Here is a 20,101-nt window from a genome sequence, read left to right as displayed (position 1 = left end):
GATGAAACCATCATGATTTCCCACTCTACTTCCAGGGAAAATTATTACTGGTCTCAGCTGCTGTATATTGGCTTGTTTAGTGTAGATTAGTTAGTTACATTTACTTTCCTTCTTTATGGCCCTCATTTGCCATAGAGATATTTTTGTCAACTCTGAATTTTTTTTACTAACTATATACTTTTGCTTAATTTTATTATTTCAGAAAAATCATGAGTACATTTTCATGATTGAAAAGTCACTGAATGTTTTTAAGTGAGCTTATTATTCCCACCATAGATGTGCCCTTCAGAAAATCAGTATGAACAAGATCTAAGGTAGATATGTGTTCATTGTTGATCTTATTTATTTATTAACCTTGAAGTAATCACAAGTCATGAGGTGGTATTTTAAACACTGCTTATGTGGCAGGAACTGTTCTATGTGTTTTCCATGATAACTCATTCAGTCTTCACAACTGCCTTGTGAGGTCGATACTGTTACCATCCTTAAGTTTATAGATAAAGAATCAGAGTTCCAGTAACTTTTCTAAGGGAGAAGGCAGGATTGGAGCACAGCCATCTTCATTTATGAATCTTGAGGAGAATTAAAATATATTTACTATTTTTTTTGTGAAATCTGATATATTTATTTTATTTAAAAAAATTTTTTTTAACGTTTATTTATTTTTGAGACAGAGAGACAGACCATGAATGGGGGAGGGTCAGAGAGAGAGGGAGACACAGAATCGGAAGCAGGCTCCAGGTTCTGAGCCATCAGCCCAGAGCCCGACGCGTGGCTCAAACTCACGGACCAGACCGTGAGATCGTGACCTGAGCTGAAGTCAGACCCTCAACCGACTGAGCCACCCAGGCGCCCCAATTTTTTAATATAATGTATTGTCGAAGTGGCTAATATACAGTGTGTAAAGTGTGCTCTTGGTTTTTGGGGTAGATCCTTGTGGTTCTTCACTTGCATACAACACCCAGTGCTCATCCCAACAGGTGCCCTCCTCAATGCCCATCACCCATTTTCCCCTCTCCCTCACCCCCCCTTCCAAAATCTATAAAGGACTTAGCAAACTCAACACCTGAAATCTGATATACTTAAATAAAACTCCAAAATATTGGAATTGTTAGAAATTCTAAGATAGAAATATGATTAGATTGTAAAAGCAAAGAGAAAACCCTTTTAAATCTGAATGTATTTTTTTTTTTTTTATTAAAAAAAATTTTTTTTTCAACGTTTATTTATTTTTGGGACAGAGAGAGACAGAGTATGAACGGGGGAGGGGCAGAGAGAGAGGGAGACACAGAATCGGAAACAGGCTCCAGGCTCTGAGCCATCAGCCCAGAGCCTGACGCGGGGCTCGAACTCACGGACCGCGAGATCGTGACCTGGCTGAAGTCGGACGCTTAACCGACTGCGCCACCCAGGCGCCCCAAATCTGAATGTATTTTTAAAGAAGACTGTTATTTATGTTCTTGTGGAGAAGTTCTTTCAGTAATTTTTTCCATATTTTGGCTTGAAAAAGCACATATGAGTTAGATTAATCTTATAATTGCAAATGAATACTTAAACACTATGTCTGGGTTATACATTTGGCCTAGGTAGTATAATTTTTTATATATTTATTTACCTCCTTTATCATGTGTCTTGCTCCTATGGTCTTATTCATGTTTATATAATATTTAACATCAACCACATTAACTTCATAATTTCAAAAATTCATCAGTTTTATTGGTTAGCGTGCTATATTTGGGGTTATTAAATGCCTGAAATGGATACATTTAAAGATAATTGATTACGATGCAACTTTTTGGTAAGAGAAAAACAAACTTATGTTTTGTCCTTAACCAGGCCTTTCTCATTAAATAAAAAAATAATAATTTAATGATATGGCAATTCTAAGGAAAAAGCTCTTCAAAATCTAATATGCTGGTGTGTGTGTATGTGTGTGTGTGTGTTCACATGTGCATATACAGGTGTGCATGTATTTTCTTTCTTTTTTTTTCCTCTGAAACTGAATGTCTAGGAAAGAAACAATGTCACTTTTAGTGTTTATAACTTCAGGGAGGCATTATAATAAGGTGCTGAGAAAACCTGGTAGTGATTGTGCAGTAAATTTTGACGATAATTTTTCCACAACCCTCATGCAGTTTTCTTCAGCCTCATACCAAAGATCATGTGAGTCATCCAGAGTGTTGGGATACAATCAATAGGAACACTTGACAAAATTGCTTAGACCCACCGTACAGAAAAACAGCCTCTCATTTTTAGGTTTATATTTCTAAGTCTCTTAATATTTTGTAAAGAACAGTAATTGTTATGCTTAAGTCATGTAATGCACGTGTAAGATGTCAGAACTACATCCCAAATGTCATGTCCTAGGGAGTTCTTTGTTATCTCCAGGGCGATTCTGTTGTCTCCAGGGCATTGTTGGTTGCAGAAAGGAAGCCTGCTGTTGGGCAAAGCTTATGCAAGCATCACACGACTGTTTTCCTACTAATCTGGTTACATGCTTTGATGGAAGAAAGTGGTAGATGATAGGAGCAACAATTCAATCACAGCATGTTCTGATTTACAGACATCATTTCAACTGTTGACACAATGAGTGGAGTTTGTTTATGAAACTGAGGGAGTTTGACATTTCAAGAGTAAAATACTGCAAGCCAGTGGAAGATGACAAGGAAATGTGTGCTGATTATGAACAGTGTGTGAAAAGTTAACAACGGAAGAAAATGGCCATGCGTTTCAATAAGATCACATCTTGTTGCTTAAGAATTAGATGCAAATGTTCTGGTGACATTAAGCATTTTTCAGTCCCTTTTTTTCTTGGAAGTTTTTCTAATATGTGGTCATTATAAAGTGCAGTCTTTGGGGGGGCCTGTGTGGCTCAGTAGATTAAGCATCTGACTTCAGCTCAGGTTCGTGAGTTCAAGCCCCGTGTCAGGCTCTGTGCTGACAACTCAGAGCCTGGAGTTTGCTTTGGATTCTATGTCTGCCTCTCTCTCTCTGCCCCTTCTCCATTCATGCTCTGTCACTCTCTCTTTCAAAAATAATTAAATATTTAAAAAAAATTAAAAAGTGTAGCCTTTAATACTCATGAGAAAGAAATAATCAAAATACGCTTCCTTATAGTATCTCTGATATTAGTTGAAGTAAGCTCTGCTCTTTGTCTGGATAGTAGGCACTAAACAGCGATTCTGGAAATGACCGTGTCTAAATGCAAGTGCAGGATGAGGACTAAGGAGCCACAGTCATCATAGCAGGAGGCTGGACAGGGATGATCACAGCGTCATGCTGGTGGCATTAGCAAGACTCTCTGGTTAAGTGATCTGCTTCCCACTCTCCACAGACGACTCTGCCTCTTAGATGGCGCTGGTAGAATTGTATAGAAACGATGCACCACCTTTGAGGCTGACTCATTAGCTTGCAAATAGGATAAAATTTCAGGTACTTCCCAGTTTTTGACTTGACAGTCTAACACCAACTAATGTCACGCTGGAGGTCTGTTTAAATATGAGATTGCACTGTATCTTCAAGAAAGACATGGCTTGGATTGTTCGTTTTCTCCTGTGTTTTAAGTTTGAGTTTTCCTTCTAGAATATGCCTCGTGTGTTCCTAGACAAGGGCATGGTTTTCGTAGCTTAGAACTTTGCTACTCTGCCTGTAATAATGAGCACATTTGTAAGTTGTTGCACTACTTAAATTTAAAAGTGAGTTTTTTCATCCTTACAAAACAGGCCCTCTTTTTGCCAGAGCACAAATAAAGTGACAGATAATTGGTGTGCCAGTGCATTTTTGTGAGCCATGAAGTCTAGGACAGAAATTTCATTTCATGTCTTATAAAATAGTCATCATCTAGATTTCAAGACATTTTTAGGTCGATTCAGCTCTCTTTTATGTCAGTGACCAAGAATTTTGTAGCTTTATACCCTTGCCACGTAAGGAGGGGCCCATGACTTGAAAAGCAGAGCAGCCCCTGACAGCTGGTTAGAAATGCGGACTCTCAGGCACCACACGTCAGGGTCAGAATCTTCATTTATCAAAGCCTGTCCAGTGAGTCCTAGGCCATGAGGAAATCGGGAAGTCAAGGTACTGGAGGAAGGTACATTTAGCAAAGTCCAACAGGCATCTGTCTGGAGCTTGTTGTAACTTATAATGCTTATTGCTGATTTAGATTTTAAGATCTTGGTTAATTCACAGCATTATTAGTAGTATGGATGTTTATGAATATTTTTATATTGTAGCCATTTGCTTTATGGAGGGGAGTATTAAGACAGGATGAGTAGAGTTAGATTTATTAAAAGAACCCTAGTTCTCTCTTTTTATATGCTTTTCTTTTTAAGGTAAAGTTGGGTGCTTTATAAACTTAACTCTATTTAAAAGATACATAAAGAAATTATGGAAGACTCTATTTGAGAAGACTATCAAATAAAGGACAAATTTAGAGTTTATAATAACAGGGCACGTAATCAAGGTTATTTAGTTTAAAAAAAAAAAAAAAAAAAAGATTGCCAGAGGATAAATCAATTGCTTTGCATGTATAAGGAAAGTTTATAAGAAGGTGTTGACAAGCATTATAAATATTTTTTCCATTAATTACATGGTGCACTAAAGGCAGTTTTGGTACTTAGAAATTAGTTTCATTTGCAGTTTTAGAAATGACAATGTGATACTTAAGGTGAGGCTGAAGGAGAACTTTTCTTTTGAACTAATTTATTGTTTTTAATAATATAAAAGTTACAACTTACTTTCTGGGACTTGAAGGACTAGGAAAAGAGTCCATGCGCCATAGGCATGTCAGGACTTGGTAAGATTATTCAGAATCCAAGTATTCATTTAATCATGACAATAGGTCAAGAGAGTGACTGGGGCTGACCTGAGCTGTAACTTTAGCCAAACTGCTCACAGTTATTTAAGCTCTCATATTTGTTCCTAATTACTTAGTAGGCGTAAATTCAGAAATCAAAATATAAATTGATATTACATTAAAGTACTGACTTGTAGAATGCATCGACTTAAACTTAATTTGTGAATAGCAGAATCCCCTTTCAGCACATTGCTAAGGTTCTAGAAAACATTTTGAGAATCTTGATGTCTATGGTAGAACTTGAAAACACGAACTAGACGTGAAAGTCTTTTTGTCGTTTCTTCCATTGAAACGGACTTTGGCATAAAGTGACTGTTTGCATGTTAAATTCTCTTATAAATATCAAATATTAGCATGTGCCTTTTTCCATAATTAATTCCTCTTTCTAACATTGTGTCCAATGATTATACATTTTGAAAATGTAGTATTCCAAAATTTTTTTCATTCCTCATGTTCTCTCTCCTTTTTAACCTGATGCTCTGTTGATAGGTATCTTCATTATTTAATTTTTTTCATTAGTTTATACCCTAATCATGCTCAAGTTTTTCAAATATTTGTTATATTGAAGTATATTTTAAAATATATGTATATTTAGGGGCGCCTGGGTGGCTCAGTCGGTTGAGCGTCCGACTTCGGCCCGGGTCACGATCTCGCGGTCTGTGAGTTCGAGCCCTGCGTCGGGCTCTGGGCTGATGGCTCAGAGCCTGGAGCCTGCTTCCGATTCTGTGTCTCCCTCTCTCTCTGCCCCTCCCCCGTTCATGCTCTGTCTCTCTCTGTCTCAAAAATAAATAAACGTTAAAAAAAAAATAAAAAATAAATAAATAAAATATATGTATATTTATATGTTTGATTTCAGTGGAACAGAGTTAGGTTGAATATAATTTCTCCAAGTCATGCTGGTAACTATTTATTGGTTCCAAATGCTGTTTCCTGTTTAAAAGAACTTGGTGGTGATGTTACTAACCTTACTTAAAAAAAAATAGATCTCTTCTTTCTGTTAAGTGCGTATCTTATTGGTATGCACAGATTAGAAATTGCTTCTGATTTACCCTGAGTCTTGATGCTTCTGAGTCTAGATAGATGCGTGCTTCTTTTCATTCAAGTGCTTCCATAATAGAGTGGACCTCCTTGACTACCAAATCTCCAGTGTCATTTCAGTTTTGGTTATACTATCTCTTTAATCATTGTCAGTCACTTGACTTCACTTTCTTTTTCTTCGTAGTTAATCATTGTCAGTCACTTGACTTCACTTTCTTTTTCTTCTTAGCATTTTTCTCCACCTGATACTTTATATATATATGTTTGTTGTTTATTTTCTATACCCCTGCACTCCCACCTCCCCACCAATGGATGCTTTTTTTTTTTGACTATAGAGACACTGTCTGTTTTACTGAAATGTTACTGTATATAGAAAAATGCAGAGGCGCCTGGGTGGCTCACTTGGTTGAGTGTCCGATTTCAGCTCAGGTCATGATCTCACAGCTCATGAGTTCAAGCCCCGTGTCGGGCTCTGTGCTGACAGCTTGGAGCCTGGAGCCTGCTTCGGATTCTGTGTCTCCTTCTCTCTCTGCCCTTAACCCACTCGCATTCTCTCTGTCTCTCTCAAAATAAGCATTAAAAATTTTTTTTTGAAAAAGAAAAAAATGCAAGGCGCATAGTGGTGCTTTTTCAATTGAGTCTATTTCTTGGTTAGTCATAACCGTGGAGGAGGGCGTCTTACATAGTTGTTGTCAGAATTTTATAATAAATTTCAATCACTGATTAAATATGTTTGTGTTCTTAAATGATTAGAGTCATCCTTACTTATTTTATCTGACTCTAGCATCTCTTCTCTGTAAATACTTTAAGTATGTATATCATTCTCTGAGTTTTTCAGGCAAATCCAGCCAAACTCACAACTGATCTTTTTTTCAACTAGGAAAGATGTTCCAAGTAATCAGCTTCAGGTACCATACAAACATTTAGCATATTGGTCAAACTCTGCATTATAATGTTGGTAAAGAGGAAAAAAATCAGAGTAGATATGATCATTTTGTCATTTCATTAAAGTTTCATCCTTGGGAGCTGGCTTTCAAATTTCCACAGGGCTATGAAAAAAACTTGTGATAGAAATAATACTGATACGCTTGTTACATCTTAAGACTGATAATGAGAAAGTTGCCCATATTTCTAGCTGGACAAGTGCTGTGGAATCAGGATTGCACAGTGGTTGACAAAATGATGGTTGAGAAAGAAAACATAAATATCAAGTAGAGATGAGCCAGGGAGCTAAATACAAATACTCTCAATTTTTTGAAACTCCAAATGCATATAACTAGAGCTGTTTAAGAGTTTTCTATATGATAATATGAGTAGAATATATTAAAAATGATACTGGGGCTTATTCAGAAATTCACTCAATATTTCAACAAAAAGTCAACAGACTGAATTTTCAGCACATCGTAATTCACGTTAATTGAAATATATGTTTAAAAGTAAAAATGCTTATCAAAAGTTTAGATGGCCCATGTTTTATAATTATAGGCAAACATAAATTTTGTGTCAATATCTTCACTATTTTATTAATGTGACTTTCTTTTGACATTTACAGAATTCATTACTCCTTTTATTAATTCTTTTAATAGTTAAAACAATCTTATCTAAATAATAAGATTTTAGAAATTGGGGGCCTTTCCAGTTGATGTGCTAAAGCTCTCCCCCCCTCCTCCAGAAAGAAGGAATTTATAGCTCCAAGGAGATAATTGAAACAGCTGTCTTTGGACATTGATACTTTGTAGAGGCAGGACTTGGATTAGACCTGACTTTCTTAAATTGGATTGAAAAGTAGAACTTTTTTTAATCAATTTTTTTTATCCAATAGGCCAAGGAAACCATAAACCAGCAGCCAGTGTTGGGCAACAACCATGTCATTTTGAGGACTAGAGTGTTCAAGTCCCATAGTGCTATTAACAAAGATATTTATAGCATCTCTAACTTGCAAGGGTGACCACCCCTTCTGGTTTTCCCTGGACAGGGATTAATAATAGAAATTAGAATCCTATTCATGATGTTTGCAAAAATCATGAATTACCTAGAAATACTTTTTTTTTTTTTTTTAAATTCTTTAATTTTTTTTTTTTTAACGTTTATTTATTTTTGGGACAGAGAGAGACAGAGCATGAACGGGGGAGGGGCAGAGAGAGAGGGAGACACAGAATCGGAAACAGGCTCCAGGCTCTGAGCCGTCAGCCCAGAGCCCGACGCGGGGCTCGAACTCACGGACCGCCAGATCGTGACCTGGCTGAAGTCGGACGCTTAACCGACTGCGCCACCCAGGCGCCCCTAGAAATACTTTTAATAATATATGTTGGATCTGCACTGTAGAAAAGAGAAAAGAATATGAGGTGTAAGTGGAAGAGTTGAAATGGATATACAGAAATGAATGTGGAATAATAACTTCTTGACATGAAAAGGTGACTCATGTGAAGATGTCAGTTTGTCCAGAATTTATTGGTAAATGCAATTTTAATTATATTTAAAAAAAAAAAAAAAAAAGGTTCCAAAGTTCAACCGGAAGTGTGGAAAAAGTAGCATGACAGGATATGGCAGCTTACTTTTTTTGGTATCAGTTGGAAATGATGAGACACCGTAGAGGAAAGTGTGTCAGATTGTTTGGGTTTGAAGTAGGGCTCTGACTCTTGGTTGCTGTGTGATTTGGGGCACTTTGCTTAACACTGTGAGACTCATTTCATCAATTGTATAATGGACACTATTAAAAGTAAAACCAATGTTCACTTTTGCAGCACATGTACTAACATTGGAACAATAAAGAGAAGACTAGCATGACCCCTGCACAAACATGATGTGCAAATTCGTGAAGCATTGCATATTTTTAAATCTTAAAAACTAAAACTAAAACCGTAAGCTTGGTGAAGATTAAATGAATCAATGCATGTAAAGTGTTTAGCCTGGCACTGTTGTGATTCTCAATATATGTTAGCTGATATTTTTATTATTAGTATTGACAGTAAGAAGTCGGTGAAATAATAGAAATAGTAAAGGAATAAAAAATGTTCTAGAAATATATTCTAAATCTTTGTTTATTATAAATAAAAATAAGACAACTCACAAGATTATATGAAAATTAATATATGAGAAAAAGTTTTACATCATTACCCATCAAGTAATTAAAAGATTGAAATAATCTTTGTACTTAGGATTTAGCAAATAAAAATGTTACGTGTTCATGAAAGTGGAGTGAGACTGTTACAAATATATTATAAATTGGCACACAATTTCTGGAAGTTAATTTGGCAATAGCTAAAAAAGTTGAAAAATCATTCTTAACTGATTATGTGCATATGTGTATGGATAAATGTTATCAGCTGTTTCTCTGAGTTTTAGGATAACCATTTTGTTGCCTTATAATATTTCCCATTTTTAAATGTCCTGTAAAAATAAGAAAATAAAAATATTTATAATAGGAATAAAAACTTAACCAAGATTTTAAAGATCATATCCTCTGTTCACTTTGCTTTTATTTTCCTGCATCGCCATCTGGTGTCCAAAGTGTGGATAGCTTCTCATATCATAATTGTAAAGACTTGGCACACAAAATTATAGTTTATTTAATTTAGATAATTTGTCGAAATAAATAATCCTGCATAATATAATTTGTTACATAAATTATTTGTTATACTTAGATTATGTAAATAAGTTCACTTGTATTTTGTAATTTCAAGAATTACCCATATTTCAAAGCAGGCAGGTCTGGATTTGAGGTGGGTGTTTTTTGTTGTTGTTGTTTACCTACTTATTTATTTTGAGAGAGAGAATGAGAGAATGAGCACAAGTGGGGTGAGGGCAGAGAGAGAGAGAGAGAGAGAGAGAGAGAGAATCCCAAGCAGGCTCCATGGTCATTGTGGAGCCTGATGCGGGGCTTGAACCCATGACTGTGAGGTCATAACCTGAGCCGAAACCAGGACTTAGACTCTTACCCTACTAAGCCACCAAGGCACCCCTAATTTTTACTATTTCTAGAGGAAAACTACTTGAGCCTGCTAACCATTTCAAAGGTAGACCTGGTGCCCTGTGAAGATGTGTTAGAACACCCCATGAGGGTGCCATTTGTAGACAAATTTGCTTTCCAAGGACTTGATGCTACTTCGACTTATGGTGTGTATCAAGGCAGTGCCAACATTTCATCATCTTTATCCAAGGTGAATTCAATGAACAGAGTTCTGTCTCTCCGAAGTATTTTGTGAAATGATTTCTTACTTAGCAGAGTACATGAGAACAAAAATACTGTCTTTATAAAACCAGGAGTTTAAATTCATTTGAAAGGTTAGTGATTTATTTTAGCTCTGAAAGTATCTTTTAATTTGATGGGTGTATTTGACTGTGATATTTAACAGGAAGGTTCTTTGGAAGCATTGAAATTTATTGTTGATGGTTATCTCAGAGGCTGTTTCAGACATTAAGTTAGTGTTTGAAGGATACCTGTATCGTCCTGTTAGTGAACTTTATTTAAAGCCCACTAAAGCTGATATTGTTCATCATTAATCTAGGGTTTGTTCTGTTTTGAGAATTGAGCATACTAATGTTTATAGTAAAATTATTTTTTTAAAAGATAGAGTTGCACTTGACTTAACATCTACTTTGTGTCAGGCTCTATGATAGGTGTTTTACGTACATCTTCATTTGGGTATTTGAATAGTGTCTATTTGGACAGAATACTTATATTTAGGAATATACAAGTTTAAGAACATATTGTAGAGCTAAAATATAATTTCTACATTTAGAAATCTATAACTTGGATTTTTTTAATATTTATTTTTGAGAGAGCATGCAAGCGGGGGAGGGGCAGAATGAGGGAGGCAGAGGACCCAAAGTCGGCTCCACGCTGACAGCAGAAAGTCTGATGTGGGGCTCGAACTCACAGACCACGAGATCATGACCTGAGCTGAAGTTGGCCACTTTACTGACTGAGCCACCCAGGCATTCCTATAACTTGATTTTGGTCAACATTTCACACTGTCTTCTAATGGAACTCCATTCATATACTCATTAGATATTTATAGCATACTATTATATGCCAAGTGCTAAGGTTGCAATGGTGGGATGGCTGTTTTCTTTGTGTGGACTTTTAATCCAAAAGAGACATCTATCAGGATATCATACAAAGAAATAGGAAATTTTAACTGTGTTGTATTCCGTAAAGAAGAGATCCATCTAGGCCTAGGAGAGGTTACAGTGGGATGGTTGGATCTAGTCAGAGAAGGTCAGGAAAGCCCTTTGTAAAGAACAACTGTTGAGGTAAGGACAACAACCAAGTGAGGAAGAGAAGAGAAGTGTTGCAGGTAGGCAGAGGGACAGGTGATAGGGAAGGAGGAGAGGAATGAATGTTCATTTGCTGGAGCAGGGATACAAAGTCCCACTTGATTTATATCCCACATGCTCACTCTGACCCACACTTCTTTCTCTCTCCGCTTGCTAGCAGCGATTTTCTCAGCAGTTCTAATAAGGGATCTACTCAGCTGAATTTTCTGGGATCAGGAAAGGAATCAGTGTGTTAGTTTGGATTTCTGACTCTGTAGGATCAGTTAAATATACATTTTTTTTTTTAAAGCATTTTCTTAGTAGATGACAAAAACTGGCCTCCTTAAATCAATTTTTGTTCACAGGATACAATTTCGAAACTTTGTAATACTATATTAGTGAACTTTGCCCTAAGGTTTTTAATATATGTATGATTCATGTATTAAATATGTGGTTTATACATTGACGTCTAGGCACATGTTACCAAAGACTGCAGTTTCAGCTTGTGAAAATAAACCTGTTCTTTTTGTCTACTCTAAAAGCGGACTAGTGTAAGGTGTCTGTGAAATATACACTTGCCTAATTTAGAACTTTTAAACTTTCTCATCCCTTTCCTAGGAGGGTAAGATTCGCTCTGGGGACTTACACTTTGTAAGCTATTCGTTTCTCTGCATTATTTATGAATTTTATTATGAGTATAATCAGAGAATTTCTGTTACACACCACTGAATTTGTATTTAATGAATTGAATTTACATTTAATCAGTTTGTTAAAGTGACTTAACGAGATGCTTCATTCTTATGTGTTAAAAGCAGTTCAAGGCCAACCAAAAGACTCAGGGCAATACGTTATTTAGTGTTCATTTTCAGCATAACTTCTAATTTTATCATGATTCATCGTTTAAATCAGTTAATAACATCTCTTATAACCATTTCTAATAATTCTCTAAAGTCAGATATTTTACTGTTGATGTACTAGCAAACTTTTTTTTTTTTAAACGTTCTAACATGGGAATTCTCACATTCTTTTGTTTTCAAAATAGAATGTGTAAGATAAGATTGTGTCAAGTTATCAAAGAATGGAATGAAAGAGGCAGTGGAATTTAAATCTGAAGATACTAAGTTTTCAACATTTGATTTTATGGAAAAAGCAAAAAATATGTATTGGAGCTTTTTCTTCATATATGTGATGTACCTGAAAGTAGTGTTCAAATAAAAATGAGAAAGAACTCAAATTAATTATCTGTGCAGGACATTTTCCTTCTTGTTTTATCTGTACTCTCTCCAAACCTTCCATCTCCTCCCTTTATCTTTTTATTTTTTTATGTTCATTTATTTTTGAGAGAGGGAGACGGAGAGAGACAGAGAGAGACAGAGAGAGACAGAGAGAGACAGAGAGAGAGAGAGAGAGAGAGAGAGAGTGAGCATCAACCGGTGAGGGGGGGTACTGAGGGAGAGGGAGACAGAGAATCCGAAGCAGGCTCCAGGCTCAAAGCTGTCAGCGCGGAGCCCAACTTGGGGCTGGAACTCAAGAAATGTAAGATCGTGACCTAAGCTGAAGTTTGACATTTAACTAATTGAGCCACCCAGGTGCCCCCTCCCTTACTTTACATTGATTGCTTTGCTGTTCAGATGTTGACTGTCACCTTTTCAACCCCTAATCTATGCATACACCCAGATTCCGTACTCAGCCCGTGCGCTTTACCTGGAACGTTGAAGTTGATGCACATTCAAGGGTCATTCCTCCACACATAGGCTGTAAGTGTCCTTCCCACCTTCACAAGAACTTTGTATTTCGCTCTCTACTATCCTGCATCTTTTCTTCCTTTGCTCTTCGATATGAACCTCTCTTGCTCTAGTGACCCTCCACTTGAGGGAAGCCTTTTCTTGACCTCAGGCTTACCCTTAGAGGTACCCCAATCTTTTTCTTCTTTCTTCCCAGCCGAAGTGCTTTGAAGATGTGGAAGACGTGCCTCTGCATGTTCTACCACTTTCCATTGTGCTTCAGTGTTGGCGGGGGGGGGGGGGGGCTCTGCCCCCTCCACTGACATTGTATGTGATGAGTTCAGTGGGCACTTTGAATTCCCCATCTTTGTATCTGAACTGCAGTGTTTTTCCTCCTGAGACCTATTTTTTCCCCTCTTGTCACCCCAAATAGCCCAGTCTACTGATTTTTTTCCTGCCTCCATGCAAACTTATTTCAACTGTTGTCTTAGGGACTCATTTTTCTACTTCCCTTTTGTATTTAAAGTTTTATTTTTATTTTTATTTTTAATTTACATCCAAGTTAGTTAGCATGTAGTGCAATAATTTCAGGAGTAGATTCCAGTGATTTATCCCCTAGTATAACATTCACTGCTCATCCCCAAAAGAGTCTTCCTTAATCCTCCTTACCCTTTTAGCTCATCCCCCACCCACAATCCCCCCGCCCCCAGTGATCCTCAGTTTGTTCTCTGTATTTAAGAGTCTCTTATGTTTTGTCCCTCTCCCTGTGTTTGTATTATTTTTGCTTCCCTTGCTTTGTGTTCATCTGTTTTGTATCTTAAATTCCACATGTGAGTGAAGTCATAGGATATTTGTCTTTCTTTGACTAATTTCACTTAGCATAATACACTCTGGTTCCATCCACATTTTTACAAATGGAAAAATTTCCTTGTTTTTGATTTCCTAGTAATACTCTGGTGTGTGTGTGTGTGTGTGTGTGTGTGTGTGTGTGTGCGCGTGTGTGTGCGCGCGTGTGTGTGTGTGTATGTATGTATATGTTTATATGTATATGTATATATGCATATGTATATATATGTATATATGTATATATATGCATATGTATATGTATATATGTATATATATATATGCATATGTATATGTATATATGTATATATATATATGCACACACACACCACATCTTCTTTATCCATTCATCTGTCGATGGATATTTGGACTCTTTCCATACTTTGGCTATTGTCAATAGTGCTGCTGTAAACCCTGGGGTGCATGTGCCCCTTCGAAACAGCACAGCTGTATCCTTTGGATAAATTCCTAGTAGTGCAATTGCTACGCCCTAGGTTAATTCTATTTTTAATTTTTTGAGGAACTTCCAAACTATTATCCAGAGTGGCTGCACCAGTTTGGATTCCCACCAGCTGTGCAAAAGGGTTCCTCTGTCTCCACATCCTTGCCATCATCTGTTGTTGCCTGAGTTGTTAATGTAGCCATTCCAAGTAGTGTGAGGTGGTATCTCATGGTGGCTTTAATTTGTATTTCCCTGATGATGAGTGGTGTTGAGCATTTTTTCCTGTGTCTGTTAGCCATCTGTATGTCTTCTTTGGAAAAGTGTCTATTCATGTCTTTTGCCCATTTCTTCACTGGATTATTTGTTTTTTGGGTGTTAAATGTGATGTTTTTTATAGATTTTGGATTACTAGCCCTTGATCTGAGATGTCATTTGCAAATGCCTTTTTCCATTCCATTGGTTGCCTTTTAGTTTTGCTATTATTCCCTTCACTGTGCAGAAACTCTTTATATTGATGAGGTCTTAGTAGTTCATTTTTGCTTTTCTTTCCCTTTCCTCCAGAGACGTGTTGAGTAAGAAGTTGCTGCGGCCGAGGTCAAAGAGGATTTTGCTTGCTTTCTCCTCTAGGATTTTGATGGCTTCCTGTCTTATGTTTAGATCTTTCATCCATTTTGAGTTTCATTTTGTATATCATATAAGAAAATGGTCCAGGTTCAGTTTTCTGCATGTTGCTGTCCAGTTTTCCCAACACCCTTTGCTGAAGAGACTTTTTCCACTGAATATTCTTTCCTGCTTTGTTAAGGGTTAGTTGGCCATACATTTGTGGGTCCATTTTTGGGTTGTCTATTCTGTTCCACTGATCTGAGTGTCTGTTTTTGTGCCAGTACCATACTGTCTTGATGATTACAGCTTGAAGTCTGGGATTGTGATGCCTCCAGCTTTGGTTTTCTTTTTCAGGATTGCTTTGGCTATTTGGGGTCTTTTCTGGTTCCATACAAATTTTTTACTTGTTCTAGCTGTGTGAAGAATGCTGGTGTTACTTTCTTTTTGCTTTTTTTTTTTAACTTTTTTATTTTTTTTAAATTTACATCCAAATTAGTTAGTGTATAGTGCAACAATGATTTCAGGAGTAGATTCCTTAGTGTCCCTTACCCATTTAGCCCCTCCCCCCTCCCACAACCCCTCCAGTAACCCTCAGTTTGTTCTCCATATTTGAGAGTCTCTCTGTTTTGTCCCCCTCCCTGTTTTTATATTATTTTTGTTTCCCTTCCCTTATGTTCATCTGGTGTTACTTTGATAGGGATTGCATTGAATATGTAGATTGCTTTGGGTAGTGTCAATAGTTTAACAATATTTGTTCTTCCAATCCATGAGTATGGAATGCTTTTCCATTTTTTTTTTGTCTTCTTTAATGTCTTTCATAAGCTTTCTATAGTTTTCAGTGTACAGATTTTTCATCTCTTTGGTTAGGTTTATTCCTAGGTATTTTATGGGTTTTGGTGCAATTGTAAATGGGATCGATTCCTTGATTTCTCTTTCTGTTGCATCATTATTGGTGTATAGAAATGCAACTGATTTCTGTGCATTGATTTTATGTCCTGCAACTTTGCTGAATTCATGAACCAGTTCTAGCAGTTTTTTGGTGGAATCTTCTGGGTTTTCCATATAGAGTATAATTTCATCTGTGAAGACTGAAAATTTGACCTCCTCCTGGCTGATTTGGATGCCTTATATTCCTTTGTGTTGTCTGATTGCTGAGGCTAAGACTTCCAATACTATGTTGAATAACAATGGTGAGAGTGGACATCCCTGTCATATTCCTGACATTAGGGGTAAAGCTCTCAGTTTTTCTACGTTTTTTTGAGGATGATATTAGCAGGGAGGGGGTCTTTCATATATGACTTTTATGATCTTGAGGTATAATCCTTCTGTCTCTATTTTCTTGAGTGTTTTATCAATAAAGGATGCTGTATTTTGTCAAATGCTTTCTTTGCATCTATTGAGAAGATCGTGTGGTTCTTGTCCTTTCTTTTATTGATGTGATGTATCACATTGATTGTTTTGCTGATATTGAGCCAGCCCTGCATCCCAGGTACAAATCCCACTTAATCATAGTGAATAATTCTTTTAATGTATTGTTAGATCTGGTTGGCTAGTATCTTGTTGAGGATTTTTGCATCCATGTTCATCAGGGAAATTGGTCTTTAGTACTCCTTTTTAGTGCGGTCTTTATCTGGGTTTGGAATCGTTACATGTAAGGTTTTAAACCAAATTTCTATGCTGAAGCCTTCTTCTTCTTCTTCTTCTTCTTCTTTTTTTTTTTTTTTTTTTAACCTTTAGCCAAGATTTTTTTTGAGTCTCACACTTTGAATGTTATGAAAACTCGCCCTCCCTTGAGCTCTACACTTCCCTGGTCTTTTCCCCAAGTACCTCTGAACCTATCACTCCTGCTACCCTCCACCATCCTGATGCCCATGTCAGACACCTGCATGGCATTTAGGGCACTATTGCCTTCCTCAGCTATACACCCACTTCACCATCATATGCTGTGGATTCTTCCTCCAAAATAGATCTGTACCCCCTCCTGTTCTGACCGTCTCCAAATCAAGAGCCCCTTATTATGTTCAGCTAGGTTACTATGATAGCCTTCTAATAATTTTCCCTCCTTTAAATATTGCTCACCTTAAATCTGTTTACCAAACAGCAGCTCAGATGATCTCTTAAAATTTTACATTAAATTGTTTTGTTTGTGGCTTAAAATCTGTGACTTACCATTTGACAGAAAAGCGAATCCCAATTCTTCAGCATTTCTGTTAGTCCCTGAATGATCTAGCCCTGCTTCCCTCTCTGAACTCCTTTTATGTCATTGTCCTCAGTCATATGTGAGTGAGCTAAACTCTCCTCCTTTATATTTCTCTGAAAGTCTTCTCCCTGCCCCTAACATCATAGCCCTTTACATTGTTGTTCTTTTTGCCTTCCTCCATAGTCTTAACTGAAACATTTCTCTAGAATCACAGGAAATGTCATTTCTCACAGGAATTTCCCCCTGACTGCTCACAGTACAAACTAGAACCCACTCATGATATTGTCTCCTAGGGACTAATATTATATTGCTTTACAGAATGAATCATAATATATTGTAATATAGTAAGAGGCTCTATAAGAATAGTTAAAATCCCCCAGACTCTGTGTCACAGTGCTAATCTGATCCTGTCTCTTATTTGCTTTGTGACAATGCGCAAGTTATTTAACCTCCCAGTGCCTAAGTTTCCTCATGAATAGTAATAATACTTATCTTGTAGGATATTTGCAAAGAGGAAAAGATTAATATTTCTAGAATAAATGCAGCACAAGGCAGACATCATATATGTGCTTACATGTATGTATATGTTTGTGCATAATTTACTAAATGTCTGAAGGCATAAAACCATCACCTGCCATAATTTTTTGACCTATGACAGGCTGATAGTAAACATTTGCTTATTGAATTAATGAAATGTGCAGTGCACCTTATAATTAAGCTTCAATGATTTCCAGAGGAAAAAAAGGAATGATGTTTTACATTTATAAAAGTATGTGATCAGTTACAAAGCTTATATTTTGGTTTGTGATCCACCTGTTAAAATTATTTAATTATATGTTTTTAAGAATATCTCCAGCATTTCATCTGGCCAGACCCCTACCTTCTAGAAAATATGTTTTTATTATTAACTTCATTTTGCAGATGTGACTCTAAGCCCCAAGAGCCCAAGTGGCTCATACAAATAGCAGAGTTGATCAACGGTAGGATGATCCCACTGACCTCAGTGCCCTGGATCTCACTGCATTACTTCTCTTGTTCTTATGTTCTTTTGGAAATGCCCAGTGAACTATATGAACACGTTTTGTGGGGTTGGTGATACTACTTTGGTGATGATTGTTAGATTTTCACTTTTGGACAGGTATCAAAGTTTACATTCTCTCCTCCTGTAGCATCCTTGTGGTTCAGGGACTCGTCACTTAGAGCAAAACCTGTCTTCCAGGACCTGATTGCCCTTAGCCTTGCCTTCATGATTCCACGACATTCTGTATATAAGCTGTGGAGTGATGGTTCTGAAAGGCCACCCATTGTTCCTAATTCTTTCATATTACTTTCCTCCATTAAACCTGGTAGAAAAATTACTAACCCTCTATTCCTGTCGTTAAGTGTAATATTTTCCCGCCTAGCTTTTCCTTATGAGAGGCAAGCAAATGGCTAGTTTCTCCTTGAACCTGCTCCATATCATTTCTGGATTCTGAATACATTTCATTGTTTGTTGTTGTGGGTTTTTTTTCCCCCCTCTAAATGCTCGGATATTTGAGAGCTGAAAGGGATCTTACATAATTAAAGTCCCAAATTCATAATCAGAGAAGCTAAGCTTCATGAAGGTGAGTGACAGTCTCAGGGTTACAGTAGGAGGGAGGCTTAGATGAAAATTGCTATTTGATCCTCCGTGCACTTCAGTTACCAGTTTACTCATTTTCCTTTATGAAAGAAAAAGCACAACAGGATTGGGACGTAGAAGTCACAAATGCAACTAAAATTGTGTGATTGATTTTCATGTTCATTTGTGTATTTACTTTTGTGTCTTTCACAGTTTAACAGCAATGCCCAGGATGTGAGCTGTTTTCAGCACCTTGTCCAAGCCAACGTAAGAAATAAGAAAGTGCTGAAAGATGCAGTGAATAACATCACAGCAAAAGGAATCACAGACTATAAGAAAGGCTTTAGTTTTGCTTTCGAACAGCTGCTTAATGTAAGTATCCATACCATCCCCTTTTCTCTTTTATTACTGAATCATAGCATATGAATTTCAGTAGGCTGGTAGTTACTACTACCAGTAACTATCAGTTACATAACTGTTGTTTTTCTTTTATTTAAAAAGCAGATGTGTCCAGGCAGTAGAAATCTTTGAACTACTTCTATTTTTAAATCCCGAACTCAAAGGCATACACCATGTAGACATTCTTTTCCTTTTAGATCTTCTCTTCCATCATCTCTTTGAACTCTCTTTCCAAAAGAAACATTCATACGATAATTATTTAATTTTGCATAAGCACTTCAAACTTAGTTGGCATATTTAGAATATCGTTTCTTTTTTCTTGTTTCAGTTGCTGCCATATTTATGTGGAAACTTGTGTTTTTCAGTCATCCAGTGGTTGGTAGAAATGTTTTAGTTTCAAACATCTATTTGGTTCTTACAGTTGTTACTTAATGTCCACAAAGGTCCAAATGGCAGACATTAAGGGGAATAGGATATAAGTCTCAGAGCAGGAATTTCTTCCTCAGTGAAGATCTCTCCCTCACCAGATCACCCATCCACGTCTCCAGTTAGACTCTCAGACTCCGGCATGCTTGCTGCCTGCCCCATACCATAGCACGTACCTCACGCTGTGGACTAGTGTTTTCAAGTGGCCATGTTGTCTGTCATTTTGAGCTCTTCTAGAGCAGGAGTCATCATTCAGGTTTTTATCTCTCATGAGGCACTATTATCACCATGGTTGAGAGTGTGAACCTAACCTTTCTATACCTTGGTTTCCTCACTTACACCATGGCATGTACAGCAGAGAGGGCCGTAGACAGGATTGTCCACAGAACCCGACACATAGCAAACCTCATGTGAGTGTGGGTTGTTGCCTTGGTATTGGAGTCATGGTCATTATTACTACAGTTAATGACTAGCACGTGTCTGGTACAGAGTCAGCTCATCATTCAAACCATATTTGCTGAGTCACCGAATAGGCCCTTAAATGCAGTCTTGTCTGCAAGTCGGACTTGGTTGTTCCCTAAGTAAGGCTTCTAAAATAGTTTTCAAGATGACTGATCGGTTGCCTCATTCATTTGTTCATTCAGCCAATATTTATTGTGTACCTCACAATTTCCTGTCACATTACTATTGCTAGAATAGCAGAAGTAAACAAGGC

The 20,101-nt window shown here is 37.0% G+C and overlaps 1 protein-coding gene and 1 non-coding gene across 11 annotated transcripts in view; both read left to right on the top strand.

Annotated features, from left to right (window-relative positions):
- CACNA2D1 (calcium voltage-gated channel auxiliary subunit alpha2delta 1) overlaps positions 1–20,101 on the top strand; it is a 495,933-nt gene that overhangs the window by 385,160 nt on the left and 90,672 nt on the right. For all 10 annotated transcript variants that reach the window (XM_045494628.1, XM_045494634.1, XM_045494626.1 and 7 more), the window contains one exon: positions 18,775–18,933. In XM_045494628.1, coding sequence (XP_045350584.1) covers positions 18,775–18,933 — 159 coding nt within the window. The remainder of the gene's footprint in view (positions 1–18,774; positions 18,934–20,101) is intronic.
- On the top strand, positions 8,621–8,725 carry LOC123607740. Its single transcript, XR_006716889.1, has one exon. It is a non-coding gene; the product is annotated as a U6 spliceosomal RNA (small nuclear RNA).

The sequence above is a fragment of the Leopardus geoffroyi genome, chromosome A2, assembly GCF_018350155.1.
Source record: "Leopardus geoffroyi isolate Oge1 chromosome A2, O.geoffroyi_Oge1_pat1.0, whole genome shotgun sequence".
Classification (NCBI taxonomy): Eukaryota; Metazoa; Chordata; class Mammalia; order Carnivora; family Felidae; genus Leopardus; species Leopardus geoffroyi.
The sequence above is the reverse complement of the archived record's forward strand: the minus strand, read 5'-3'. Positions and strand labels throughout refer to the sequence as shown.